Source organism: Sorex araneus, chromosome 9 (assembly GCF_027595985.1).
Source record: "Sorex araneus isolate mSorAra2 chromosome 9, mSorAra2.pri, whole genome shotgun sequence".
Classification (NCBI taxonomy): domain Eukaryota; kingdom Metazoa; phylum Chordata; class Mammalia; order Eulipotyphla; family Soricidae; genus Sorex; species Sorex araneus.
In genome coordinates, this window is record NC_073310.1 from 3836759 (window position 1) to 3863898 (window position 27140).

General features: G+C 50.0%; 2 protein-coding genes across 2 annotated transcripts; both read right to left on the reverse strand.

Moving 5' to 3' along the window:
• Positions 1 to 426: 426 nt before the first annotated feature.
• On the reverse strand, positions 427 to 10485 carry ARPC3 (actin related protein 2/3 complex subunit 3). The gene is made up of 7 exons (XM_055147147.1): positions 10329 to 10485; positions 8387 to 8486; positions 4837 to 4913; positions 3708 to 3776; positions 1677 to 1803; positions 1281 to 1375; positions 427 to 649 (listed from the first exon to the last, which is right to left on the reverse strand). The coding sequence occupies exons 1-7, from the start codon at positions 10332 to 10334 to the stop codon at positions 587 to 589; spliced, it is 537 nt and encodes a 178-aa protein (XP_055003122.1). The 5' UTR covers positions 10335 to 10485; the 3' UTR covers positions 427 to 586.
• A 2438-nt stretch (positions 10486 to 12923) lies between these two features.
• Positions 12924 to 26361, reverse strand: GPN3 (GPN-loop GTPase 3). Its single transcript, XM_004611050.2, has 8 exons — positions 26250 to 26361; positions 24752 to 24860; positions 21610 to 21777; positions 17814 to 17938; positions 16251 to 16366; positions 16029 to 16125; positions 14739 to 14867; positions 12924 to 14017 (listed from the first exon to the last, which is right to left on the reverse strand). Exons 1-8 carry the CDS (start codon positions 26295 to 26297, stop codon positions 13955 to 13957), a joined length of 855 nt encoding a protein of 284 aa, XP_004611107.2. The 5' UTR covers positions 26298 to 26361; the 3' UTR covers positions 12924 to 13954.
• Positions 26362 to 27140: the final 779 nt, after the last annotated feature.

A 27140-nucleotide genomic window follows, 5' to 3' on the forward strand; every position in this document is an offset into this window, starting at 1 on the left:
TGCCAGGCCTACCCACTGTATTACCGCCCCGGCCGTTATGGGTCTGTCCTCTTGTTTGGACTGCATGCCGAGCTGGAAGCTGCTCCGGGCCCCGAGGCTTGGGGAAACCATGTGGTTGCAGGGATCAAATGGGGCCGCCCATTACCCCCCACGTATCTGTGGCCTCCAGCCCCAGCGCAGCGGGGAGTGTTGGCCATGAGGTATGGAAGCGACCAAGTGTGCAGCCCCCGATCACAATGACAGCAACACAGGGGACAGGCAGGGGGAAACACCGTAATAATGACGTGTGAGGAGCAATCACATGATTTTTCTGTGTCAAAGACAATTTTTTTCCAACATGGAATGCTAGAGAAGTTCTTTATTGTCATTTATTAAGCACCAGCTTAATAATGCAGAACACTTCAGATTACTCTTCAATCATCAGTTCGTTCCCTGCCCACCCCGCCCCAATTCTGGGTAAAGAGATTTTCAAGTAAAGACATGCTCTTTTCTGTATAAAACTTTACGAAATAAAGGCAAAGAACTGTGTACATCTTGCTGGGAAACGCTGCCCGAGGCCGTGGAGACAGTGCCCGCCGAGGCCCCTTCACTGACCAGGTCCGGAGAGACTCTTGTTCATGAACTGTCTCTTCACGAAGCAAGTCCACCACTGACGAGAGGGAACAAAACAATGAACAGTGCTGGGCCAGTCCCCGTGCATGCCCCGGTGAGACTAGAACGGGACTCGAGTCACGGCTGTTGGGGCTAGAGCCCATTCACGGCAGCAGGCAGGGCACCTGCCTTGTGCACAGCTAACCTGGGTTCGATCCCCAGCATCCCCTGTGGTGTCCTGAGCCCCCCGGGACGTGATCCCCAAGCCAGGAGTAAGCCCTTAGCACTACCAGCTGTGCCCCACCCCCCCCAACAAACATACAAAATAACCTAAATAACAAATTTTTATAGTAGGCATGATAAACTTCAAAGCAGGTGTCAAACTATCTTTTGTTTGAGGAACTCCTGGGTCACCCAACATAATGAATATAATACATTCAAGACATCTCAGTCAAAAAAAAAAAAAAACCTGTTTTTAGGGGCCAGAGTGATGCCACAACAGGGAGAGCATGTGCCTTGCACGCACCCAGATGTGTAGCGTGCAGTTCGTCAAGGCGGCAGGCACATGCCCCAGCTCAGAGACGCCCAGAGCGGGGAACAAAGAACAGCACGGGGCCACCGGGGCATGCATCTTCACGGCAGTCACGGGGAAGGGGATCTGTCGCTCAGCCGCCCAAGGAGAGACTTACCTTACTGGGCTTATCGTTCTGAGGGTCAAAGACTTTCTCACAGAGTCGCAGGCCCGTCTCCTGCCTCAGCTGCTGCAGGTAGGCCCGCATCACTTCTGAAGGAGAAAGAAGCTGGCTGAGGGGCCGACAGATGGTAGGAGAGATGCATCCCCGAGTGAGGGGGCTTCGGGGGTGCAGGACGAGGGGGGGTAGATTACAAACAGGACACTGCAGCTGCCTTTGTCGCTAGGTTCATCCGGGGCCCGTATGTGACCCCACCCTAGGAATCTTTTGGGGAAACGAACTGGGAACAACGCGCCCGCAGAGACTCTGCTCTCCGCGCGGGCCCCAGTCACGACAAGCACAGCACACCGAGAAACAGCTGGGCTGCAGGGGGGGGGTAAGCGCTGTCCTTACCGTCTTCTTGTTTGTTAGCTGGTTTGGCATAAATTGCGTTCAGTGGGAAACCAGGCTCTCCAGGAATGGGGAAGTTAGTGATTCCCAGGGTATACATTTCCTTCTCACCTTGGCTTTTGGAATTGCACTGAAATAAAAACAAATATTAAAAAAGAATAATACATATTCCTATTTCATACTGAAATAGTACTTAATAACTGATTTAGAATTGGGGAGAGGAGAGAAGGGCCCACACTCAGCGATGCTCACGGGTTACTCCTGCTCTACATCCAGGAATCACTCCAGGCAGAGCTCAGGGGTGCTGGGGATCGAACACAGGTTGGTCCAAGTACAAGGTAAATGCCCTACTCTCTGTACTATCACTCCGACACCCCAACTTGTAATTTTTTAGATAATACAGTTTTCACTGGGGTTTTCCATGTGTTTTGATTCTTTCTGCCATCGAAGGCTATGGATCATTATTCTCAGAATGCTTTATGTGAATAAAAAATAGATATACACTACTATGAATCAGTTTAGTGAACAAAATAGCACGGTAGCACTGTCATCCCATTGTTCATTGATTTGCTCGAGCGGGCACCAGTAACGTCTCCATTGTGAGACTTGTTGTTATTGTTTTTGGCATATCGAATACGCCTAGGGGAGCTTGCCAGGCTCTGCCATATGGGCAGGATACTCTCCGTAGCAGGAAACAGCCTGGCTCTCTGAGAGGGACGGAGGAATTGAACCGGGGTCGGCCTCATGCAAGGCAAACGCCCTACCCACTGTGCTCTCACTCCAGCCAGTGAACATAATAGAAAAGTAAAATACCAACTTTCTATAGTTACTTTAATGTATTATATAGCTAAATCTTGTAATGGACCCAGAAACCATATTTTTATTATTATTATTTTGCTTTTTGGGTCACACCAGGCGATGCAAACATTTTTAGAAAACTGACTTTATTTGAGGCACCATGATTTACAGTACGTTAACGACAGCATTTCAGGCATTCCAACAGTTCACCAGAGTATCCCTGAAGCAGCAATGTAGACAAACCAAACTTCAAACTATCTGCAACCCTCCGTGTCACAGAGAAACGCAATCATTTCCTCTGCAGCTAACGCCTCTGTGAGCGGCTGCCAACACTCACAGCCAGAGTAAGTGAGAAATTTCAGTAACAGTTTGAAGAAAATAAAGATGTTGATTTTGATTTTTTTCAATAAAATATGAGCACCCTTTATTTTTCCAGCAGTGCTCGGGGCTTACCCTTGGCTCTGTGCTCAGGGATCACTCCTGGTAGTGCTCGGGGCCCTTATGCGGTGTCGCTATCACCTCCCTGAACCGGGGACGCTGTGTGTAAGGCCAGCCCCATCTGCCTATACTCTCTCTCTCTGGCCCCTACCAATTTTTCTTGATCAATATTTCTGTCTTGAGAAAATACATTTAAAATCTTAAAACACTATCCTTAACTTCCCATGAGTTAACCAAGGCTTTAATCCAGAGAGTTCCTCTTAATTTCATGCTCCCAGTCAGAGGAAGTATTTTCTATGCAAAGAATCTCAGCAAGTCCAAGTGGTTAAAAGGATAAATACTGAGGCCAGATGGGGCTGGAGCAATAGCACAGCGGGTAGGGCGTTTGCCTTGCACGCGGCCGACCCGGGTTCAATTCCCAGCACCCCATATGGTCCCCCCGAGCACCGCCAGGCGTATTCCTGAGTGCATGAGCCAAGAGTAACCCCTGAGCATCGCCGGGTGTGACCCAAAAAGCCAAAAAAAAAAAAAAAAAAAAAAACCTGAGGCCAGAGCGATAGTGAGTCGGGGAGGGCACTTGCCTGCTTGTGGCCAAGTAAGTTTCAATCCCCAATACCCCGTAGGGTCCCCCGAGCCCCACCAGGAGTGAGCCCTGAGCACAGAGAAAGGAGTAAGCCCTAAGCACTGCTGGGTGTAGCACAAAAACAAAAACAAAAACCAAAACAATTAAAAAGGGGGAGTGTAAATACTTAATCAGCAAAATATTTTCCAGATACCTGGTCACCCAGGCTTAATTACCTTCTGGAGTTTCTTCAGACACTCAGAAATGTAGAGAGTGATATATATCAAGGTTCTGTCAGCTTCATTCTGTGGGTGAGAAAAAAAAAACAACTTAAAACTTAGTAACAGCCCTGAACAAAACAATAATTCTGTGCATAATCCACTTTGTCCTCTATTAGCAAATGAAAACTGTGGCAACACAGTGACTGTCACTTAACAGTCCCCGTGCCTGGGAAGGGGAGACAGCTCAGCAGGCGGCAAGGCCTCTGCATATGCGGGGGGCCCAGGCTCCATCCCGAGCACCACAGGTCACCCCAGCAATGTTGGTGGGATTTGACATTTTTGAAAATTCCATTTGCCAACGAGCAGCTTCCTCGAGCCGCCAGAGCTGTGCGGCTGTTCCTCTCTCCCGCCGCTTCCCTCCACCCCGGTTTCCAGGCTCTGGGCCAGGCCCCTCGACTGCGTGGGCAGGAAAGTGCACAGAGCCTGGCGCGCACCACCTGGCCGGCGAGGCTTAGGGCGCCCTTGCTCTGCTCCGGGCGCCTTGTTGGGGAGCGGCTCAGAGCCCCCCTCAGCCCTGACCTAAAGGAAGCCGGAGCCAAGGCACCGGAACGGCCGCAAACGGGCCCATCTTCCAGGACAAACTGATACGGACTTACTGACTCTGGCAAACAAATGACACCTTTCTCTCTGCTTGAGATCAGAAGTCAGTCAAGTGAGAGAATGAAATGCGGCGACGTTATATTGATTTATGCCTCTTAGAAATGGAACACTGAGACCATGCCTTAGACTCAGAAAATATTCTTAATAGTAAAGCATGTTTGCACTAGAGTTTTTAGACCAAGAGTCTAATTTTTCACATTATTGATTCCAAAAAATCAAAGTTTGGCAAGGAGAGGTTGAAGTTCCATAGTCTGAAATATTACTTTAAAAAAAATGTATGTGGGGCTGAAGCGATAGCATAGCAGGTAGGACGTTCGCCTTGCATGCGGCCGACCTGGGTTCAATTCTCAGCATCCCCTATGGTCCCCTGTGCACCGCCAGGGGTAATTCCTGGGTGCAGAGCCAGGAGTAACCCTAAGCACTGCTGGGTGTGGCCCCCTCAAGCTTACAAATATGGGGAATATATATAAGCTCTATACTTTACCTTAATTTCATAGTTTTTGAAGAAGACATTGGCCTTGAAGTAATAGATGGCTTCATCCACAATATCTGTATCTTTTGCTAAGCAGGACAGAAGGAAGGAAAGCAAAGAGCATGTCAGGTTCCAAACGTAACAGGGCCAGAGGATAGTACAGTGGGGAGGGCACCGCCACGAGCAATTCTTAAGTGCGGAGCCAGGAGTAACCCCTGAGCATTGCTGGGTATGGCCAAATGCCTTCTTCCCCTGCCCCAAACAACAACAAAACATAACACTGAACACCAAGCAAAAAGGGCAAGGTTTGTTTTTTGGTTTTGTTTTTGTTTTTTTGCTTTTTGGGTCACACCGGCGATGCTCAGGGGTTACTCCTGGCTCTGCACTCAGGAATCACTCCTGGCAGTGCTTGGGGGACCATATGTCATGCTGGGAATTGAACCCGGGTCCGCCTCGTGCAAGGCAAATGCCCTACCTGCTGCGCGATCGCTCCAGCCCAACAAAGGTCAAGTTTGGAGTTTAGCAAAATGAAGCTACTGAAATACAAAGTATCAGAGATCATTTCTATAAAAATAAGTATTTTAAGGGGACAGGGAGATTCCAGGGTTGGAGCACGTGCTTTCCATGGAGGAAGCCTGGGTTCGATCCCCGGTACCACCTGGTCCCCTCAAGCTCTGCTAGGAGACACCCCCGAGCACTGTGCCAAGAGTAGCTCCTGAGCACAACCGGGTGTGGCCTCCAAACCAAAAATAAATATATGTATTTTTTATTCTTATTCATTCTTATGTCTTTGTTTTTAAAGAACTATACATACCCATTAGAAAACATAGCCAATACTAAAGAAAAAATGCTATGACTCCACCTCTTACTTCCCAGAAATAACTCTTACTTGGGGGCCATCTTTCCAGACACATCTCTCTAAAAATAGACTAGGATTTCAATAATTTAAAAAAAAAAAAACTGGGGGGGGGGGCCAGGGAGGAATTACACCCACTGGTGCTCAGTGGCCACTCCCTAGGGGCCACGCTATGGGGTGCCAGGGTAACACCAGGCTTGTGGTCAGAGCCACATGCAAATCAAGTGCCTTAAAAACTGCTGTACAAGCGGGTAGGGCGTTTGCCTTGCATATGGCCGAGCCAGGTTCGATTCCCAGCATCCCATATGGTCCCCTGAGCACCGCCAGGAGTAATTCCTGAGTGCAGAGCCAGGAGTAACCCCTGTGCATCGCCGGGTGTGACCCAAAAAAGCAGAAAAAAAAAAAAAACGCTGCTGTACAATCTCTCCAGTCCCTCAATCAATCTCTTGAAACGTAAGGAGAGGCCAGAGAGACAGTATGGGGGACAGGATGCTGTGCGAGCTGACCCCAGCTCAATCCGAGGCACCAAACAGACCCCCAAGTACAGCCAGGGGTCACTTCCACGCCGTGCCGGGAACAGCCCGAGTACCCAAAACAAAAACCACAACAAGAGAAATAATTCAATTTTGTTTGAATTCACAGACTGTGGTTTGAGAGAATAAGACTCTCAGTGCTTTTTCAGGGACATGCTGGGGTTCACATATGCCTTTTTACGAACACCAAGACTTAAAATACACTTGTACAAGCTGTTCCAGGCAGCGAGCAACTGAGAAAAGCCAGAAATACCATTGCGACAAAGACAGATCTCATTACACCAATTTTTTAATCCTTTTTTTTTTTTTTAATTTTAAAAAGGTCAAAATCCCAGGGCCCTGCTGTCCGGCAGCTGGCTGCAGCAACAGGCGGAGACAGTTATTTATGTTGCTTGTCCATGAACGCAGCGGAAACGCGCAGGAATTCTGGAGCCTCAGTGTTCTGTAACTCAGCCACGCTGCTTCTATTCATGCCCCCATTAAATAAATTTTAATAGAAGCCTTGCACAAAACTTGTATTCTATGCGATCTAATTTTGTACCTGCACAAAGCAAACCTCCTCTGAGGATTCTACGGCATGTACAAAAACCAACTAGCTCTGGGCTGGAGCGATAGCACAGCGGGTAGGGCGTTTGTCTTGCACACGGCCGAGCCAGGTTCGATTCCCAGCATCCCATATGGTCCCCTGAGCACCGCCAGTAGTAATTCCTGAGTGCAGAGCCAGGAGCAACCCCTGTGCATCGCCAGGTGTGACCCAAAAAGCAAAAAGCAAAAAAAAAAACAAAAACAACCAATTAGCTCTAAGTATAATGCAGGAGTGCTGGGGAGAGGAAACAGAGTGGCGATGAGACTGGAGGAGGGGCCAGAGAGATGGCACAGCAGGGAGGGCACTTGCCTGGAACGGGGCTTATAGAGTCACGAGCCCCTGAATCCCAGATGTTCTCCATGCCCTGCCGGGAGGGATCCCCAACAAAGACGTGTATACACCCGCGCCCCGCCGCGGGGCCCACATGAAAAATAAATAATAAAATCCAAGTACTGGGCTGGAGAAATAGCTCAGTGGGGTAGTGGCTCCTTTCCCGAGACCAGTTTCCGTGACACCACAGTGCTCCTGAGCAGTGCTCGGAGCAACCCTGGAGTCACGCTGGGCAGAGCTCCCGAGCACTGCCACTTGCACCCAAAAAGATCATTAAAATCGAAGTACTGTTAAGAATGAAGATACTGAGGGATGAACAGGTAAATAAAGTCTATTTGGGGCCAAAGATAGTACAATGGGCTCTATCCCCAGCACAACGCATGGTCCTGAGCACAGCCAGGAGGATCCCTGAGCAGAGTCACAAGCGTTCCCTGAGCACAGAGCCAGGAGTGAGCCCTGAGCACGGCCAGATATGGCCCAAAAACAAAACTAGGAGATTGAGGAAGCTGGGTTGTAACTCACTGGTAGAGTACTTGCCCGATACATGGAAAGCCCTGAGTTTGGTCTTTCAGGTGGCCAAAAAAATTTTTTTTTTGTTTTTGTTTTTTGGGTCACACCCAGCAATGCACAGGGGTCACTCCTGGCTCTGCACTTAGGAATTACACCTGGCAGTGCTCAGGGGACCATATGGGATGCTGGGAATCGAAGCCAGGTTGGCCATGTGCAAGGCAAACGCCCTACCCGCTGTGCTGTCGCTCCAGCCCCCGCCCCCCTATATTTTTTAAAAACAAAGAATAAAAATAGATTTAGCTGGGGAAGAGGTTAAAGCTCTTCTTCCCAGAAAGGGCATTCTTCAGCAACAGCAGCTCAGTAGTCTGAAGGAACTGACAGTGCGAGCGGTGAGAACTAACCACATCCCTTCCTCCCAGCAGAGTACACCGGAGAAGTCAGCAGCAGGAAGTACCCAATTTTGGCGTTGTTGTTCCTTTCCCCAGCAGTGCCCTGGGGCTCCCACCGGCACAGTGCTCAGGAGAGCCCAGGCCCTCTGAGTCATCCCCCCGGCTCCAAGCTTCCTATTAAACGCAGCACGTATACCCCAGGCCCGACAGTCCTGGCAGCACCCCCCAAGGGAACAGAAAACACGAGAGTCCCCTGAACCCGAGGCCTGAGCCACAAATACCCCTGCCCTGCCTGTCCCGGGATGTCCCAGGGTGACTTCCCCGCAGCACGAAGTCACAGAAAGGCCTTCCCACTTACTCTCCCGCGGGGCAGGTCCCTTGAACTGGCTTCTGATGGGCAGCAGGGCCATGTTCCCGATGAGCTTGGTGTCGGGGTCCATGAGGGAGGAGTGGTAGGCCTGTGGGGTGATCGGGCGTGAACACCGCAGCACGACAGCGAAGGAACAGAGACACCCAGGGCGGGCGCCTGACCAGGCCGAGAGACCAGCCTGGGAGACAGCCCAGGGCCCCGTCCCGTACTCACTCAAGCGCCTCCGAATGTGGCCTGCAGTGGCACCCGGGACCCCAACATTGAATCTTTTTTCTTTTTTGCTTTTTGGGTCACACCCGGCGATGCACAGGAGTTACTCCTGGTTCTACACTCAGGAATTACTCCTGGCGGTGCTCAGGGGACCATATGGGATGCTGGGATTAGAACCCGAGTCGGCTGTGTGCAAGGCAAACGCCCTACCCGCTGTGCTATTGCTCCAGCCCCCCAACATTGGATCTTCAAGCGCACAGGGTCAGGCCAAGTGTCACCAAGAACTTGCCCCACGCAAACATATTAAAAGAAAACAGTAAAAGTCCGCCTGGATACAGCGCTCAGTGGGCTGAGCGCAGGCCTGGCACGAGGGAGGCCTTGGCCCGTGACCCTGGCACTGCACGGCTCCCTGAGCACAGAGCCGGCAGCAGCCCCTGAGACTTCTGGTGAAGCCCAAAAGCCATATAATAATAACTGTAATAATCACCGTCACTGTCATCCTGTTGCTCATCGATTTGCTCCACTGGGCACCAGTAACGTCTCCATTGTGAGACTTGTTGTTACTGTTTTTGGCATATCAAATACGCCACAGGGAGCTTGTCAGGCTCTGCCGTGGGGACAAGATACTCTCGGTAGCTTGCCGGGCTCTCCGAGAGGGGCGGAGGAATCGAACCAGGGTCAGCTGCGTGCAAGGCAAACGCCCTGCCGCTGTGCTATCGCTCCAGCCCAACAGTAATAATAATAATGATAATAATAATTTTGAATTACAAGGCAAGGTGGTTGTGAATAGAGCTGTTACTAAAATTTCAAAATATCTGGGGGTGTGGGGGGAAAATAAACCAAAAGCACCAGGGAAAAAAATTTCTAAGAATTGAAAATTAGGGGCCGAAGAGAGTATAGAGGGGGTAACGGGCTGGGCCTGCACATGGCCCCCGATTCATCCGGGCACCTGCTGCTCCTCCTGTCCACTATCCTGGCAGGTGTGATCCCTGAGCACAGCCAGGGGCAGCCCAGAACAACAGCAATCCAGATGAAGTTACGTTAAGTAAAGGCAATAGATATTTAAAAGCACTTCAAATTAAGAACAAGTTTTAGAGCCAGAGCGCCAGGCTGCCTGCCTTGCACGCGGCATCGCAGAGGGCTGCCCCGGCATCACCAGGAGTAACCTCTGGGCCCCGAGCACAGCCCGGGGAGGCCCCAAACTAAACAAACATAAAAAAAAAAATAGTTTTGAAAGGCAGCACCAGGCTCGGCGGCAGTCGCGAGGCTTTGAGCTGAGGTCGGCAGTGGGCAGAGCCGGGGCTGGCGAGGGGGTGCGGCCGGGAGGGCGTTTCCCTGGTGCCGGGTTCGACCCCCGAGCACCGCCTGGGGTGACCCCTGAGTGCAGAGCCCGGGGGAGGCTGAGCACCGCCTCGTGCGACCCCCAACCCCCACCCCCAAGAAAAAGAGAAAAAAAAAAAGGAAGTGGCAGAGTCGATCAGGAACGGAGGGCGCGGCGCTAAGACGGGCCCCGCACGGCCCGGCCTCGGGCCCACCCTGCCGGGCTCGGGGTCCTCCGGGTCGCCCCCGGGTCGCCCCGGGCCGCGCCGCTGTCACCCCGTCCTTCCCTTCCCCAGACCCCCGCGTCCCCGCTGCCAGCCCCCGCCCCGGGCCGCTCCTCTCCGGAGCTCTCGCCGCCCTCCCTCTCCGACCCGCCACAGCCCGGCGGGGACCCTCTTACCGGCATCTTGGCAGCACCCGGCTCTCAGCTCCGGCGACAGGGTCCGAGCGCTTCCGGTCTGGCGGCCCGGGCGGGGCAGGCGGAAGTGACCCGGAAGGGGCGGGCCTCCGGCGCCGGGGCTGCTGCTACTGCGGCTGCGCGGAACCCCGGAACCGCCGGCAGCGCCCGAGCCGGAAGTGGGGCTCGTCGGGGAGCCTGAGCTCGGTGTTCAAGATGACCGCGTCTTTTCCATTTGCTTCGGCCTTTGGGCTGCCCAGCGGGGCCCGGCATGGCACCCGGGGCTCCCGAACCATCTCCCCGGCTTTTCAAACACCCCTTTGATTTGGGGGGCCACACCCGATGCTGCTCAGTTCGGGGGCCCATGCGGGCTGATGGGCGTCGAGTGACGCCCACGTGCCAGGCAGAGCCCTTAGCCGCTGCGCTCTCTCTGGCCCAAGTTACAGGCTCCCTATAAAGGGCTTTTTTCTTTCTTACTTTTTTTTTTTTGAGTCGGGGAAGGGGATCACAGACCCAGTGGTGCTCAGGGGTTACTCCTAGCAGTGCTCGGGGGACCATATGGGATGCTGGGGATTGAAACCAGGTCAGCCCGCGCAGTGCAGGTGACTTTCCCGCCCTATTATCCCCCTGGCCCCCTTATAAGGGCGTCATTTCTATCAGTTTGTTGATAAAGAACCAAATGGCATGTGAGCCTGTTATGATTTAATGAGCACATAAAATGTTTCTTGGCACCTTATCTAGAAGCACTAATAAAACTTCAATTTAAAATTCCACTTTGCTTTTTTACTGGGCCCGGCTTACAAGGTTTGAGAGAACTATCTGTCAGTTGCCTAAACATGCAAGCCAAATGAACTGAATGAAAATAAAAAAACATGGCAAGAAGTTTAAAGAAAAAGAATTAAGTCTGCTGAATCTTTGTGTTAAAAAGCTCAAACTACAAAATCATTTTGTAAACACGGCCTACATTTTTTTGTTTTGGGCCACACCCAACAGTGCTCAGGGCTTCCTCATCTGTCTCTGCATTCAGGAACACTTTTAGTAAGGCCAGGGGTGGGGGAGGGAGTGGGGAGCGGAGGATTGAACCTGGATCAGCAGCATGCAAGGCAAGCACCCTCCCCACTGTACTGATGCCCTGGCCCCATCAGGGCCTACATTTTGAAACAGGAAAATTAACTTACTCAGATATTTGCCCTGAGGGGCAGAGCGATAGTTCAGCCGGTAGGATGTTCCATCCCTGGCATCCCATATGGTCGTCCCCAAGCATTGTCAGGGTAATTCCTGAGAGCCAGGAGCAACCCCTGAGCATTGAGGGTTGTGACCCCCCCCCAAAAAAAAAGCCCTGAGTATTAAAAATTTTGTCTGGGAAATAGTATTATTTGAATATTTAAATATTAAAAAGAATAAAATGTCCCCGCTCCCCATCCCAATGAGGCCCTGATTTGCCGCCCACAAACAGCTCCTGGCTCCTGAACAGCCATGATCCCACAGGCACACAAACCAATCTCAGAAACCAGCAGCTTTTGGCAGAAATCCCTCCAGAATATCAGAATCCAAATATCAGAAATCCAAAACAAATTATCCAATGATGCCTTTTCAGCAGGTCTGATTGTTGGGGAAAATTCCAAATAATAATGGTGGGTCTTTTGTCAAAATATTGAATATGATCAAAGTGGAGAGAGAGTGAAGTGGAAATCATCTGCCACATATGCAGGGGGAGGGGTGGGATGGGGGATATACTGGGGTTCTTGGTGGTGGGAAATGTGCACTGGTGAAGGGATGGGTGTTTGATCATTGTGTGACCAAGACTTAAACTGGAAAGCTTTGTAACTATTCTCACGGTGATTAAAAATAATAATAATACGGGATTCGGGAATGGGACACATGCGAGCCGCGGGGGGGGGGGCACTGGAGTGGGACGGCGCCAGCCCAAACTCCAAGAGGTCCTGGCCGCCGGAAGTCACGCCCTCGACCCACCCTCGGCGCCATCTAACCACAATCAACAGAGAAGTGGCAGGCATTCTGGTGAGCAACGCGGCCTGGAAAATGCTCCGGACCTGAATTGGGGCCAACAACACCGGGGAGCCAGAAGGAGGAGGTGCAGCCAACACACCTTCTCCAGATGGAGCCCTGGCGACACTGAGCAGCAACTAACACGGCTCCGGGATTCGGGACTGGGACACATCTGAGCCACGCGACCTTTTCTAAAACCTGAAAACATAAAATTTTTTAATGGAAAACTAATTATCAAATGCTTCCTTAATAGGGCTATCTTGTTTGGGGGTATAACTCCCACAACAATAGTGAGTTTTGTGTTGAAATACGGAACATAATCAAGGTGAAGAGAAAATAAAGTGAAATTCATCAGTTATACAGTTGGGGTGGGGGGCGGGGGGTATACCGGGGATTTTGGTGGTGGAATATATTGGGCATTGGTGAAGGGATGGTGTTTGAATACGGTATAACTGAGACATAAGCCTGAGAACTTTGTAACTTTCCACATGGTGATAAAATAAAATTAAAAACAAACAATAAATAAAATAAAATAAATAATAATAATAATAAATGTTAGTATTGTTTCTCTTATATACACACATCTTAAACCAGTTACTTTTAAATCTTTTAATTGTACAAATAATCTTCAGTGTAGGAAAACTAAAAGATAAAGGTAAGATAATGATCTTAATTTTTCGAGGTATTTTTCCTTTGGAAAAAAAATTGTATGTTACAATAACTGTTGCCCCCCCATCAATAAAAATTACCCTACAGCAGCTGTGACCATCATTGCTACTTTGTTATATACAAAATCATTTACATTCATTACAATTTCAATTTCAAAATCTTTTTTGGGGAGGGGGGCACACCTAGCTGTGCTTAGAGCTTAGCGACTGCTCACGCTCCATAACTCTCAGGGGCCCTGGGGACCGAACCCAGGCTGGCTGCGTGCAAGGCAAGCACCCGACCTCCAGTACTAGTTCTATGCCTCCTCAAACTCTCGAAATCTAAATTGGTGCTATGAATATTTTTTTACTTTGAGGGAGAGGAAAGATTTTGGGTCACACAGGGTGGTACCTGGGTGTACAAGGTTACTTCAATCTCTAGTCTTGGAGGTCACTCCTGATGATATATGAGGGACATATGGTGCCAGGGATGGAACCTGGGTATCTTGCACTTGAAGGACGAACCATCCCTTATATTAAGTCTGCAGCCCTGATGCTATTAAAAGATTGCTTTAAGCAGCAGCAATTCCAAACTAACTCAACATTAGATTCAGGCACGCTGCTGATAATAGACACATTATTGCTTGGGATTTTTTTTTTTTTCCATGAAAACAAACAGCTTTCAGATTTTTTCACTCCGGAGAAGCCCATGTTCTCACTTGAACATGGATTTCTCTTTCTCCCCTCAGCTTTTGTCTCCTGTGGAGAAGCACGTTTGCTCATGAAGCCATATTCTTCGCCTTCTCTCCCTTCACATCCATCTCCAAATTCCTTTCAATCAACTATTTTGTTGCACTTAAATAAAAAAAAAAAAGGAAAATAAATAACTTTTTAGCAGCACATTCTTTCAAGTGAAGAAAAACTTGATTCAACAGCTCTTCGCAAGCATCTAATTCCATGTTAACATACTCTTCATTTGTTCTGGCATTCTTGAAAATATTCATCAAACATAGAAGACGATTCTTCTTCATGCTCCTGATATAAATAAAACACAAAATTGAAAATACATTGATTTCTCCTCAGACCCAGTATGCATTTATCTACTTTTCAGGCAATGCTCTGAAATACCCAGCGGCAGTGCCCAGTGTTACTAATAGATACTCATTAAGAGTAACAAAATTGGAGCCACGGAGACAGCACAAGGGGTGGGGCACTTGCCTTTTCTGAGCCTGGGTCCCAAAGCACCACCAGGCTCTGTGGCACAAAAGCCACCTAACCCGAGGGGCTGGAGCAATAGCACAGCGGGTAGGGCGTTTGCCTTGCACGCGGCCGACCCGGGTTCAATTCCCAGCATCCCATATGGTCCCCTGAGTACCGCCAAGAGTGATTCCTGAGTGCAGAGCCAGGAGTAACCCCTGTGCATCGCCAGGTGTGACCAAAAAAAAAAAAAAAAAAAAGCCACCTAACCCAAAACAATGGTTTTGGTTTACTCTCCCCCCCCCCCAGTTCTGAGTTCCTGAGCCACACCCAGAGATCAGCCGGAAAGACCCAGGTTACTGCTGTCCCCGAGACTAACTTAAGGAGCTGCTGAGATCCCACAGGAGGGCAGACATGCGCGGGGCGACCCTGGCTCTCTGCTCAGGGCCCAGCCACGGTGTGGGGAACTGACCCAGCGTCAGTCTGGGGTCGGCAAAGAAAGGCCTTTCCCGCTGTGCTATGCTCTGGCCCCTGGCAAATCTAAATCGTCAGAAATTACCTTGGGTTCTTTGAATTCCAAGTCTTCTCCGTACTGAATGGCAAAATCAATATGCTGTAATACAATGTTCATGCTTTCTTCATCTGACTGATCGTAAGGCAAAAATCGAACCATGCTGTAGTCATCAATCTACAAATTGGAGATTTCAGAAAGGTCACTCAGTTGACGTTTGAGTGTAAACATTTATACCTCTGATTAAAACCATCTGTGTTTGTGCAGGAACGAGCAGAGAGAACAACGGCAAATCAGCATTAATTTTTTTAATGACCTCTGAACTACCGGAACACTAGTAACATTACTTAGAGACTTCTTTCATAGTTATTTATCTGCATTCTACAACCACTGAAAATTTCAAAAGGGCACAGGCCAATTCTGATGTGCCAAGTGGCCAAGAAGAAGAGACATTTCAGAATTTCTCTGCTCTGGGACTAGGAGAGCTAGTACACTGAATAGGGTGCTTGCCTTGCACGTAGCCTGCCCGGGTTCGATCCCCGGCATCCCATGTAGTCCCCAAGCCCACCAGGAGTGACTTCTGCAGGCAGAGCCAGAAATAAACTGATCACTGGTGAGAGTGGCCTCCCGCCCTACCTGCTACAACCAATGACAACTTTTTCAGGGGTGAGGGGAGGCCACATCCAGACAACTGGTGGTGACCATATGGTGCCGGGGATTAACCCTGGGCCTCCCGTGTGCAAAGCCTGTGCGCTGCCCACTGAGCTCTCTCCCTACTTCTGTACTAACCGCTAAGCAGACAGCACACAGCTCCCAGCATGAAAGGAAACAGCACTGGTCTGTGCCGTCCATATGGTGGCCACTGCCTGGGGGAGTGTAAGCATGTGACCAGACCATTAAGAAAAACACGGATGTAGATAGGGAAGTGCAGAGGAGGTGATGAAGAGCTAACACGGGGTTAAAGTGCTCGCCCTGCAACACGCAGTTTGAACATCCAAGCACCACATATGGGCCATCGCACACAGGGGAGGAATAGCCCCGAGCACCACCAGGTGTGGCCCCCAAACCTTAAAAACAACCAACAAACACCCCAAACACTTGCAAAACTCATCAGCCCAGGGATGTAGCACAGGGCTTGATTCTTGGTGCCACATGGCATCCTGAGCATTGCTGGGTATAGCCGGGAAGCAACCGATACTGCTGACACAGCCCTCTGGGCCCTAGCACTGACCACTACTAGCCTGGTTAGCCAATAATGACAGAGTAGCCCCCAGGCTCCCCAGCACAGAAGCCCCTCCCCCCCGCCACCACCAACAATTAAAAAATAAAAAATCTTACCAGGCCACATATGGCGTTAGTCAATTTTTTGAATTTTTTGCTTCTGAAGTTACTTGTAGAATCATCTAATAAAGAATACATGTCTGGATCTAGAAACCTTTAAAAATGAGAGACTGGTGAATGAAAGAATTCTAAAAACTAAATTTGTAGACTGACAATCTAAGTGAAACGTAAAAGGCACAGACAGCACTGCAAATGAGACCTTAATTAAAGTGAACTTACTTCTCAATTTCCTTTTTAGCTCTTTTACTCAGCAGGTCCATTTTCGTCATGATGTTAATTTGCGGAATTTCTAGAGATACCATAGCACTCAAGGCCGCCAAGATGCCAGAAATAAACTAAAAGAGGAAACAGAAAAGGGAAGATGAATTCGTTGTCACCAACAGTCTCCACATAAAAGGTTTCCGATCCCCACTGGATAAAACCCACCTAAGTAGGAGAAATGCTAAGATTGGAGCCCCGAGCAAGTCCAGGCTTTAAGGCGCTTGCCTTGCACATGGTCAGCCCGGGTCCTAGGCTGGGTTCTAGCCCAGCGCTCCATATGGTTCCCAGAGCACTACCTGGAGCGATTCCTCAGCACGGTGCCAGTAATGAGCCCTGAACACTGCCAGGTATGGCCTCCAAGTGAAAAATAAACAATACGGAAAGAAATGCTAAGACTGAAGAGAAGATTGCTAAGCTGACCTTAGGATTTCAAAGGTGAGATTGGAAGGGTAAATGGGATATATAGCAATCACACATCTCAATTACACAATATTTTAAAATGTTGGTGGAGGGGCTGGAGCAATAGCACAGTGGGTAGGGCGTCTGCCTTGCACGCGGCCAACCCGGGTTCGATCCCCAGCATCCCATATGGTCCCCTGAGCACCGCCAGGAGTAATTCCTGAGTGCAGAGCCAGGAGTAACCCTGTGCATCACCGGGTGTGACCCAAGAAAAAAAGCAAAAAACAAAACAAAACAAAAAAAATGTTGGTGGAGAGGGTGGGTTTGAGTCAGTACTGAGGAAATACAGGTGACAGGGATTAAAAGCAGGTAGGTGAGGTGACAGGGATTAAAAGCAGGTGGGTCACATCAAGGTGAGCACCTTAAGCCTTGAACGATTTCTGGACTCTTTAATGGTATCTTCTCTCGCTCCCTCTCCACCTATCCCCCTTCAGGCTGTTTTTCTTTTGGTTTTGGGGTCACACAATCCTCTGATGGTGCTCAGGGGTTACTCCTGGCTCTGCACTCAGGAATTACTCCTGAGTGGCTTGGGGGACCATACGGGGTGCGGGAGACGGAACCAAACGCCCTCCCCTTCAGTTTGGGGCATACCCAGTAGTGCTCCTAGCTTTGTGGCCAGGGATCACTCCTGGAGGGGCTCAGGGGGCCCGATGGCAGTATGGCAGGGATGACACCCAGGCTACGTGCAAGGCAAGTGCTCTACCCACTGTACTATCTCTCTAGTCTCCAGATTTGTTTTGTTTTGTTTTGGAGCCACACATAGTGGTGCTCGGGGTTTACTTCTGACACTGCCCCGGGAACTCCTGAAGCCACAGCTGGTAACTGGGGATGCCTAGAATTACACGGGGAAGTGAACAAGGGGCAAACTCAGGGCCTGGAACATGCCAGCTCTGTGCTGTCACTGGAGCCTTCTTCCTGGAATATTAATTTAACAAAAATAGGTACTAAGTAACTCCTGGGTATAGTTCATAAACTGTTAACAATTAAACGATTACAACTAAAGGTATCTGTACTCTGCTTGTGCCAGAGACTGAAACATCAAGGACAGATAGAGTTCCAAACCTTGAACGACTCCACCATGAACTGAGAATCAACAAGAAACACTCCACAGACTCGGAACTCCCACTGTTCCAGCTGCTGAACCAGCTGTTTCATCACGGGCAGGTGTGTGTACAACTCAATCTGACCTACGAGAACACAAGCTTATTGTAAACACAAAATACGTTAAACCATCAATTACGGGATAAAATAAAAAAATTACATTTTTTCCTTTTGGCCGTGCTGCGGATCGAGCATGATGGAAGAGCCCAAAAGAGCGCCCTTGGACTCCAAGCAGCCCACTGAACTAATTCCGGCACGGGATCGGAGACCCCACGGCAGGCTGCGAGAGTGGAAACCGGGCATTCCCCAATTCTTTTAACCTCTCTCTCTCAATCCCTTCCTCCCGAGCACAGCGCAGGATCCACGGCTTTCTGAGCGCAAAATGGAGACGTCGAGCCTCTCTCTAGGTTTCTCCATCTTATGAGCACCATAAAAGGGTAAAAGTTTGTAGTGATGTTATTTCTGGTTGTACTTTCCCTGAACTTTATACAGAAACCCAAAACCACGCGGCCGCTACTGCGGCCGCGCGACCTAATGTCATCTTAGCATCAGCAATATGCAATAGTTCCTTCTTAATGGGTCGGACTTTTGTGGGAGATCCTAACAAGAATAGTAAGTCTTTTGCTAAAATATTGAAGGCAATCAAAGTGGTAGCAATCTCTCTAGACTGAACTAAGCTATATCCCCACGCTGGCTGAGAAGAAATATCCTTCTTTCTCGGGAAGAAACGCGGCGTGACATCAACCATAGTGTGATGTCCATTAAGCAAACAGACCTGGTGGCGTGGGAATGGGATATAAGGGGAAAAATTATCTACATGGAACAGCGGGACGCTGGTGGAATCTGGACCTTTGGTTCCAGAAACTGCTTGCAGACACTCTACTAGACTATCAACTAAGCCAGAGCCCCACGCCGGTTGATGACGGGAAATAACCATCCTTTTCGGTTTTTTTCCCTTTGTCAGACAGCGTGGCGATTACTAAACAGGCATGAACTAGGTGGCGCGGGGCAAGGGGGGAAAAAGAAAAGTTCTGTAACAAACAGCAGGACTTAATATCTCTATATTCTTAGCAATGGAGAACTATCAAATGCTTCCTTGGCAATAGGATTGTCTTTTTCTTTTTGGGGGGAAACCCCAGCAACGGTAGTGAGTTGTGTGTTGAAACATGGAATGTAATCGAGATAAAGCGTAAACGAAGTGAAACTTATCACTTACAAGGGTGGGGACTGGGGAGGTGGGAGGGGGCGGCAGGTATACTGGGGGGGTTGGTGATGGAAGATGGGCACTGGTGAAGGGAAGGGTGTTTGAGTATTGTATAACTGACATAATCCTGAGAACTATGTAACCCTCCACATGGTGATTCAATAAAAAAAAAATTAAAAAAATAAATAAAAATAAAAAAAGAAATCTGGAAAAAAAAATATTACATTTTTAGGGGGCTTGAGAGATAATTCAGCAGGAAGGGCGCTTGCCTGGCACAGCCAACCTGGGTTCGATCCCCGGCATCCCATATGGTCCCCTGCGCATCGCCAGGAGTAATTCCTGAGCACAGAATCAGGAGTAACTCCTGAGCATTACTAGGTATGGCACCTATGACCCCCCCCAAATTTTTTTTAAAGGAAGTCACTCACTCTCTACAAATAATATATTGTTTTTCTTGCTTTGAGCCGCACCTGCCGATGCTTGAGGGTCACCCCAGCACTGCTGGGAGGGCTCAGGCTGCTCAGAGTCCTATACGTAAGGCCTACTACATGCAAGGCATGTCCCCAGTTCACTATCTCTCTAGCCCCTATAATATATTCAATTTTTGTTTTTTGTTTTGGGGATTCCCCGGTGGTGCTCAGGGTTTACTCCTGGCTCTGTGCTCAGGGATGACTCTTGGCAGCCTCCTGGAACCATACAGGGTGGCAGGGATCACCTCGGCTGTGTGCAAGGCAGGCGCCCTACCCACTGTAGTGTCTCTGGTTCCCCCCAATAATTTTTTTTTTTTTTTTACTTTTTGGGTCACACCCGGCAATACTCAGGGGTTACTCCTGGCTCTGCGCTCAGGAATTATTCCTGGCGATGCCCAGGGGATCACATGGGATGCCGGGGTTCCGGGTCAGCAGTGTAAAAGGCAAACACCCTACCCACTGTTCTATATTGGCCTGGCTCCCCACAGCCCCAAGAATTTTTTAAGCAACCCCGGGTGCACATGTATGTAAAAGAGGCATACGAGGCGCTAGAGCGATAGCACAGCGGGTAGGGTGTTTGCCTTGCACGTGGCCGACCCGGGTTCGATTCCCAGCATCCCATGTGGTCCCCTGAGCACCGCCAGGAGTAATTCCTGAGTTCAAAGCCAGGAGGTAACCCCTGTGCATTGCCCTGTACAGTGACCCAAAAAGCAAAAAGAGGCATACAAATAAAATATATACTGAAAATTTTTTTTTTAATTTTTTTTTGGTTTTTGGGTCACACCTGGCGATACACAGGGGTTACTCCTGGCTCTTCACTCAGGAATTACCCCTGGCGGTGCTCAGGGGACCATATGGGATGCTGGGAATCGAACCCGGGTTGGCCACATGCAAGGCAAACGCCCTACCTGCTGTGCTATTGCTCCAGCCCCCTGAAATTATTTTAAATGATTTTTTTTTTTTTTACCAATTTTATGGACTGGATCGATAGCACAGCAGGTAGGGTGTTTGCCTTGCATGTGGTCTACCCGGGTCCAGTTCCTCCATCCCTCTCAGAGAGCCCAGCAAGCTACCACCAAGTATCCTACGCACATGGCAGAGCCTGGCAAGCTACCCATAGCGTATTCAACATGCCAAAAACAGTAACAAGAAGTCTCACAATGGAGATGTTACTGTTGCCCGCTCAAGCAAATCGATGAGCAACAGGAGGCCAGTGCTACAGTGCAGTGCTACCAATTTTGTTTTATTTGTTTTTTGGTCACGCCCAGCCATGCACAGGGGTTACTCCTGGCTTTGCACTCAGGAATTACTCCTTGCAGTGCTCGGGGGACCATATGGGATGCTGGGAATAGAACCCGGGTTGGCCGGGTGCAAAGCAAACACACTACATGTTGTGCTATCGCTCCAACCCTTAAAAATGATTTTAAAACAAATTTTTATTCTCTTATTTTGGGGGGAGGAGGTTTGGGCCACACCCACTGGTATTCGGGGCAGAATCCTGGCTCTGCACTAAAAGATCACTCCTGGCAGTGCTTAGGGAATCCTATGTGGTACCAGGGATCCAAACGTGGGCTGGCTAAATGTAAGGCAAGGGCTTTACCTGCTGTACTATCTCTGGCCCTAAAAAAAGCCTTGTTTTGGGCCCATACTCAGTGGTGTTCAGGGCACCATATGTGGTCCCAGGGATTGAACCTGTGTCTGCGCAGCAGCCTACCCATTCTTCTATCGCTCCAGCTCTAAAACAAACCTTTTAAAAGCTGCATGACCTGGGGCCCAAGAGACAACAGGCTGAGCACACGCTCTGCATGCAGATTGCCTGGGTTCAGTTCCCAGCACGTTATGGTCCCCCAAGCAGGGATCGGAGCAACCTCCTGATAACAGAGTTAGGAACCACACCAGCCCCCAGCACCTCTGGATGTGGCCCCGAAAGAGGAGGAAACAAGCAAAAGTTCCACAGCCCCTCATGGGGTGACAGTCCACCAAGAATCTGCGGTAAAAGCAAATGAGATGCTCATTTCACTTTCTCCCACCAAGGACAGAACTGCACAACCCAGGGAAGATGACAATCTGATTAGTGATCTACCTGGACAGTCAAAAAGGATGTAGTCATCCTCGACGTGGCCAAGGCAGCTCTCCAGCCAGTCAAAGTTATTGGCGAAGTACTCCATGCAAAACACCAGTCCTCCATTGGGACCAAAGCGCAGGGAGCCGTCCTCCATCACATCGTCCACCTCGATCAGCTCCCGGATGTCTGCAAAGAATAAGCAGGAACATGAGTGCCCACCCCAAAATATTTACATTCCCTACTAATAACTTGTCCCCTTTCGATGCCGGGGTAGTTTACAGCATGCCCGGGGTCTACCCAGACCCTTAGTCGGGACTCTCCTTCTGGGGGTGTTAGGAAGTAAGGGCAACTGAGGCTTAAGTCAGTTGGGTGCCCAGGAGTATAAATTATTTGGGGATCGATTAACTCCCATGTTACAAGTATAGCATTAATTGTCTTCCTGTGTCTATAAAAAAAGGCCATTGTTAAATTATGCAAATGACATAAAGGAAAGAGAAAAGCAATATAGGATCATTAGTGCTTGATGGAAGTGGGTGTGTCTCAGGGGCACTGTTGTGGGAGTAACTCAATAAACCTAAGTTCCCTTGGCAGGGGGGAAAGGGGGAGCAAGGACAACCCCATGGTATCCAACACCTGGCTCGCTCCTGCCTTTCCCTCCCCGCCCCAAGCAGAGCCTTGACAGCTGAAGACCTCCAGAACCCAGACACAGCCATGCTCAAGGCCCCTCTTCACACGTTCGGACGAGCCTCATGCATGAAGGGACCGGCAGAGGAACCCAAGTGTGCGGAACCCGGGGCTGAGATCTCCAAGCCTGCGTGGATTGGGACTGGGCCTTCTCCACCCAGACCCCCCATTTTCCAGTAGCTTGGCAGCCACACCCACAAACTGGCCCCTGGTGCTGTGTAATCCCACCAACGGCCAACATCCAGAGACTATAAGACCAAGCTCCCAGAACCGTTTCCCAGGAAGATGTTTCCCGGACATCTAATAGCCTTGTTCTCCCTCTTGGAGAACCTGACAAGCTACCAAGAGTCTATTGTATGCACGGGAGAGCCTTGCAAGCTCCCCATGGCGTATTCATACCCAAAATACAGTAAAAGATATATACATACCTCTCGGAGAGCCCGGCAAGCTACCGAGAGTATCCCCCCACACGGCAGAGCCTGGCAAGCTACCCGTGGCGTATTCGACATGCCAAAAACAGTAACGATAGGTCTCATTCCCCTGACCCTGAAAGAGCCTCCGATCATTGAGAAAGATGAGTAATGAGAGGCTGCTAAAATCTCAGGGATGAGTGTAATAGAGACATTACTGGTGCCTGCTCCAGTAAATCAACAGAACAATGGGATGACAGTGATACAGTGATACTGCTACTAACAACTGTGACAGTATCCACAGAAACTGAACATGAACTAGAAAGAAAAAAAAGAAAGAAACTAAACAGGGGCCAGAGGAATAGAACAGTGGGTAGGGCACTTGCCTTGCATGTAGACAACACAGGTTCAGTCCCTGGCACCCCACATAGCTCCCTGAGCCTCACCAGGATTGATCCCTGAGCCAGAAGTACTGAACACTGGTGGGTGTAGCCCAAACCCCACCCCACCCCTCAAGAAAAAAAAAAGACACTTAAACAAATTACAGTAGTCAAGAGAATCCCACTGGCAAGTAAGGATGCAGTACAGTCTCCCAGGTGGACTTAAACCAAAAGCAGCAGGGGCAGTACTCTTAGAAGGCCAGTGGTGGTCCTTAAAAAAGAAAGGGGCAGGGCTGGATAGACAGTGCAGAAAGCCCTGGCGTGAGAGCAACATCAGCATCACCTCAGGTACTCAGTATCACCTGAGCACCACCAGGTGTAGCCCCCAAAACAAAACAAAAAGGCCAAAGAGACAAGAAGGATTGGGGTCTAGTTCAAATTCCACCCCCACATAAGTGCTGCCAGGAGCAGAGCCAGCAGTAACCCTGGGGCAGACCTGGGCGTGGCCTCAGAAAGTAAAACAAAAAGATAAACCAAATGTTTTTTTTTTCTTTTTGGGTCACACCCAAGGATGCTCAGGGGTTACTCCTGGCTCTGCACTGAGGAATTATTCCTGGCGGTGCTCGGGGACCCTATGGGATGCTGGGAGTTGAACCTGGGTCAGCCATGTGCAAGGCAATCGCACTTCCCGCTGTGCTCCAGCCCCAATGCTTCAATTCTTGTACTCTATTTTGATCTCTTTTTTCCCCTTGGTTTTGGAACCACAGCTGGTGGTCAGCAGGCCTTCCTAAACATGCACTCCATCCCTCTAAGTCAGCACCGTGGCCTCGGGCTTTTTCTCCCCCTTTGGCCTCCCAGGCAGTGTTCAGGAGGCCCAGGGGCCAGAGAGCAAGTGCCAGCACCCAAAATTGAGGTGATCACTTAAGGTGCTTGGGGGCTACAGGGCTACACCCAACAGTGCTCAGGGGCCCCTGCAGTGCTGGGCATTAAAACAACATCCTGTGTATGCAAATTATCTGCTCCCAACCCCTCTACTATCTTCCTGGCCTCCACACTTAATTTTGTGCAAAGATACTATGGAAAAACACTAACAGCATTAGGTAACATTGTCTGCCTCAAAGGAAAGCAAGAGTTGGGAATGAAACTTTCCTGCACGCTCTCATGTACCTTTTGCATCCTGAACACTGTGCATATTATAATATCTGTTCTAAAACAGATGAAACGAGGGAGAGGGCAGGAGGGATAGTACAGTGGATAGGGCGTTCACCTTGCACACTGTCGATCGGGGTTTAATCCCCGGCATCCCATATGGTCTCCCCAAGCACCACCAGGAGTAATTCCTGAGTGCAGAGCCAGGAGTCACCCCTGAGCATCAATAAAAAAAATGGGGCCAGATAGAGTATGAGTTAAGGCACTTGCCTTGCATTCAGCCGACTTTAGTTCAATCCCCTCTGACCTAAGAATTGAAAGTGAAGCCAGTGACATCTCATTTTTTATTAAGGGAAACAGAGGGAACTGTCACACACACATTAATGAGTGGATGCTAACGCATGATGTTCTACCTTCTGCTGTTTACCAGGATCAGTGTGCACTAAATTTTCAGCTTCTGTACTTCCCCAGAAGCGGGAGGCAGCACTCACTGCCTCTCGGCCCCCAAGAAGAGGGCAGGCTGTGCCCAGGACTCACCGGCCATCACGGCGTAGTTGAAATGCTCCGCGGCAGGATCTAAGTTCACCACCTGGACAGATCGGCCGAGGGCTTCACAGTGCTGGACCATGGTGGCACAGTAGGTGCTCTGTGGACCGGGAGGCAGGAGGAGACAAGAGCTTCAGGCAGACCCAACACCACCAGACAAACCCCCACAGCCCCTGATCGGTGTCTGCTAAGTCCCAAACTAAGCCTTAATCCCCCAAGAAATGGACTGAATACCAGGGGAAAGACCCAAACCCGGGCTGGGCGTCAGGGAACTGCATGCAGTACAGATGCAGTCCTGCCTTGGCCACACCGACCTCAGGCCAGCACCTTCTTCCCAGCCAGTGCCCTTATCCCTGGCAGATGGTGCGGTAAGTAAGACTGAAAGGGAAGATTTCTCCCCACCTTTGATTTTGGGGTCACTGACGGCAGTGTTCAGAGGGGCCTACATCGTTTGGAGATTGAACCCGGATCGGGTATGTGCAAGGCTCTGCATGCTCAACCTTTCTGTGTTCTATTTCCCTTTAAAAATGAGAATAGGGGGGCTGGAGAAATAGCACAGCGGGTAGGGCGTTTGCCTTGCACGCAGCCGACCTGGGTTCGATTCCCAGCATCCCATGTGGTCCCCTGAGCACTGCCAGGAGGTAATTCCTGAGTGCAGAGCCAGGAGTAACCCCTATGCATCGCCGGGTGTGACCCCAAAAAGCAAAGAAAACAAAAACAAAAAATAAACAAAAATGAGAATAGAGGCTGGGGCGTAGGCTCAACCTTTAACAACATGTTAGTGATCTCTTACAGAAGGACCCCTGGATGAAAAATACAACAATCTTCGCACTCTTTCCTCTAAGGATACTTTTTTGTAGCATTTTCAGGGGTTTTCAGTGCACAGGGGACCACATGGGATGCTGGGAATCGAGGGCCGTGTGGAAGGCAAACGCCCTACCCGCTGTACTATCGCTCCAGCTCCTCAGCGGTTTTTCATATTAAACAATACTACAAAATATATTATATCGGTTCTGCTTTGGGGCAGGGATTTGGGCTCGGAATGGAAATACCTGAAATATGGTAGTGGGAGGGTGTAATGGTGGTGGGATTGGTGTCTGAATATTAAATGTAATTAAATATTGTAAACTACTTTGTAAAATAAAAAAAAATTGGGGGGCTGGAGCGATAGCACAGCGGGTAGGGCGTTTGCCTTACACGCGGACAACCCGGGTTCGACTCCCAGCATCCCATACGGTCCCCCGAGCACCGCAAGGGGTGATTCCTGAGTGCAGAGCCAGGAGTAACCCCTGTGCATCGGCGGGTGTGACCCAAAAAGCAAAATAAGTAAATAAAACTTTTAAAAAGTAATTTTAAAAAATTCAGGGTGCTGGTGCGGGGCGTAGGGAATAAGTTATTGCACAATAAACACTCTCTGGCTCTTCCCCCAAGCCCCAGCAGCCCGGGCCCCCAACAACTCCCATTTTCCCGTCTCCTGCCGACCCCTCACCTTCCCGCTGCCGGCGGGGCCCATAACCAGCTGCGCGTAGCGAGGCATCCCGACTCCCGGGCGCCCCGGAATGCCGCCGTGAGGCCCAGGCCAGATGCCCTTTGAACCGAAGTTTGGGCCACGCCCCCGACTACGGAACGTCCCGCGGGTCAAATCCCGTATGAGAAAGCGCCCGGGGCCACCCCGGGAAGGGAGGCGGCGCGTGCGCAGACGTGGGGGCCGGGAAGCGGCGGCGAGCGCTCTTTTAGCGCCGCGGTTACCGTGGCGACTAATCCCGCTCCGGCCGCGGCGGTGCTGCTGGCGCGATAGGGTGGCGCCCGAGATTTGGTCTGGAACACTGACGCGGAGCCGAGCCTGTGTCCTTGCCGCGACTTCCCGCCCCCGGGCGGGTCCGCGCCCCGCGCCCGACGTCGTCCCCGCGCCCGGGCTCCGGCTGCGCGCTGAAATCCCGGATTAAAATCTTGTAGCAATCACGAACTGGCTCTTCGTGATTTATTTTCTGATCATTTATTTGCCAGATCTTTAATGTTTTATCGGAATAAGGAGTATAAATTTGTTCTGTGCTTAGGCGGCAGGCTGGGTTTGGGAGGGAAACGAGAGATTAGTTTCTGGTTTTTGGAGAGATTAGCTGGTGGTGTTGGAACACTCAACGCTTGAAACAGCTGTAGAAAGAACAACTTTGTAAATAACGGTGTTTTTAATTAAACAAATATTTTAATCTTGAAAATAAAACATAAACCCGGGTCCGCGGGCACCATGCTCGCGGGCTCACCGAGGAGTCGGGGACCAGGGTGGAGACGAGCCTTCGTGGGTCCGGGATGGGGAGAGAATGGAAGCCGGTCACTGGGGCTTCTGGCAGGGACCGGTGGGGGGGGGCACCTAGACAACCCA

What these genes read in the sequence shown, in the direction of transcription:
- ARPC3 (XM_055147147.1), bottom strand. An exon ending in GGGACCTGCCCCGCGGGAGA is followed by an intron (nt 4,914 to 8,386) that starts GTAAGTGGGAAG and finishes TGTCCTGCTTAG; the next exon opens with CAAAAGATACAGATATTGTG. An exon ending in AGAACGATAAGCCCAGTAAG is followed by an intron (nt 650 to 1,280) that starts GTAAGTCTCTCC and finishes CCCTCTCGTCAG; the next exon opens with TGGTGGACTTGCTTCGTGAA.
- GPN3 (XM_004611050.2), bottom strand. Translation starts at nt 26,297, where the DNA reads ATGCCTCGCTACGCGCAGCTGGTTATGGGCCCCGCCGGCAGCGGGAAG. An exon ending in TCATGGTGGAGTCGTTCAAG is followed by an intron (nt 16,367 to 17,813) that starts GTTTGGAACTCT and finishes TTCCTCTTTTAG; the next exon opens with TTTATTTCTGGCATCTTGGC. An exon ending in TGGAATTCAAAGAACCCAAG is followed by an intron (nt 14,018 to 14,738) that starts GTAATTTCTGAC and finishes TATTTATATCAG; the next exon opens with GAGCATGAAGAAGAATCGTC.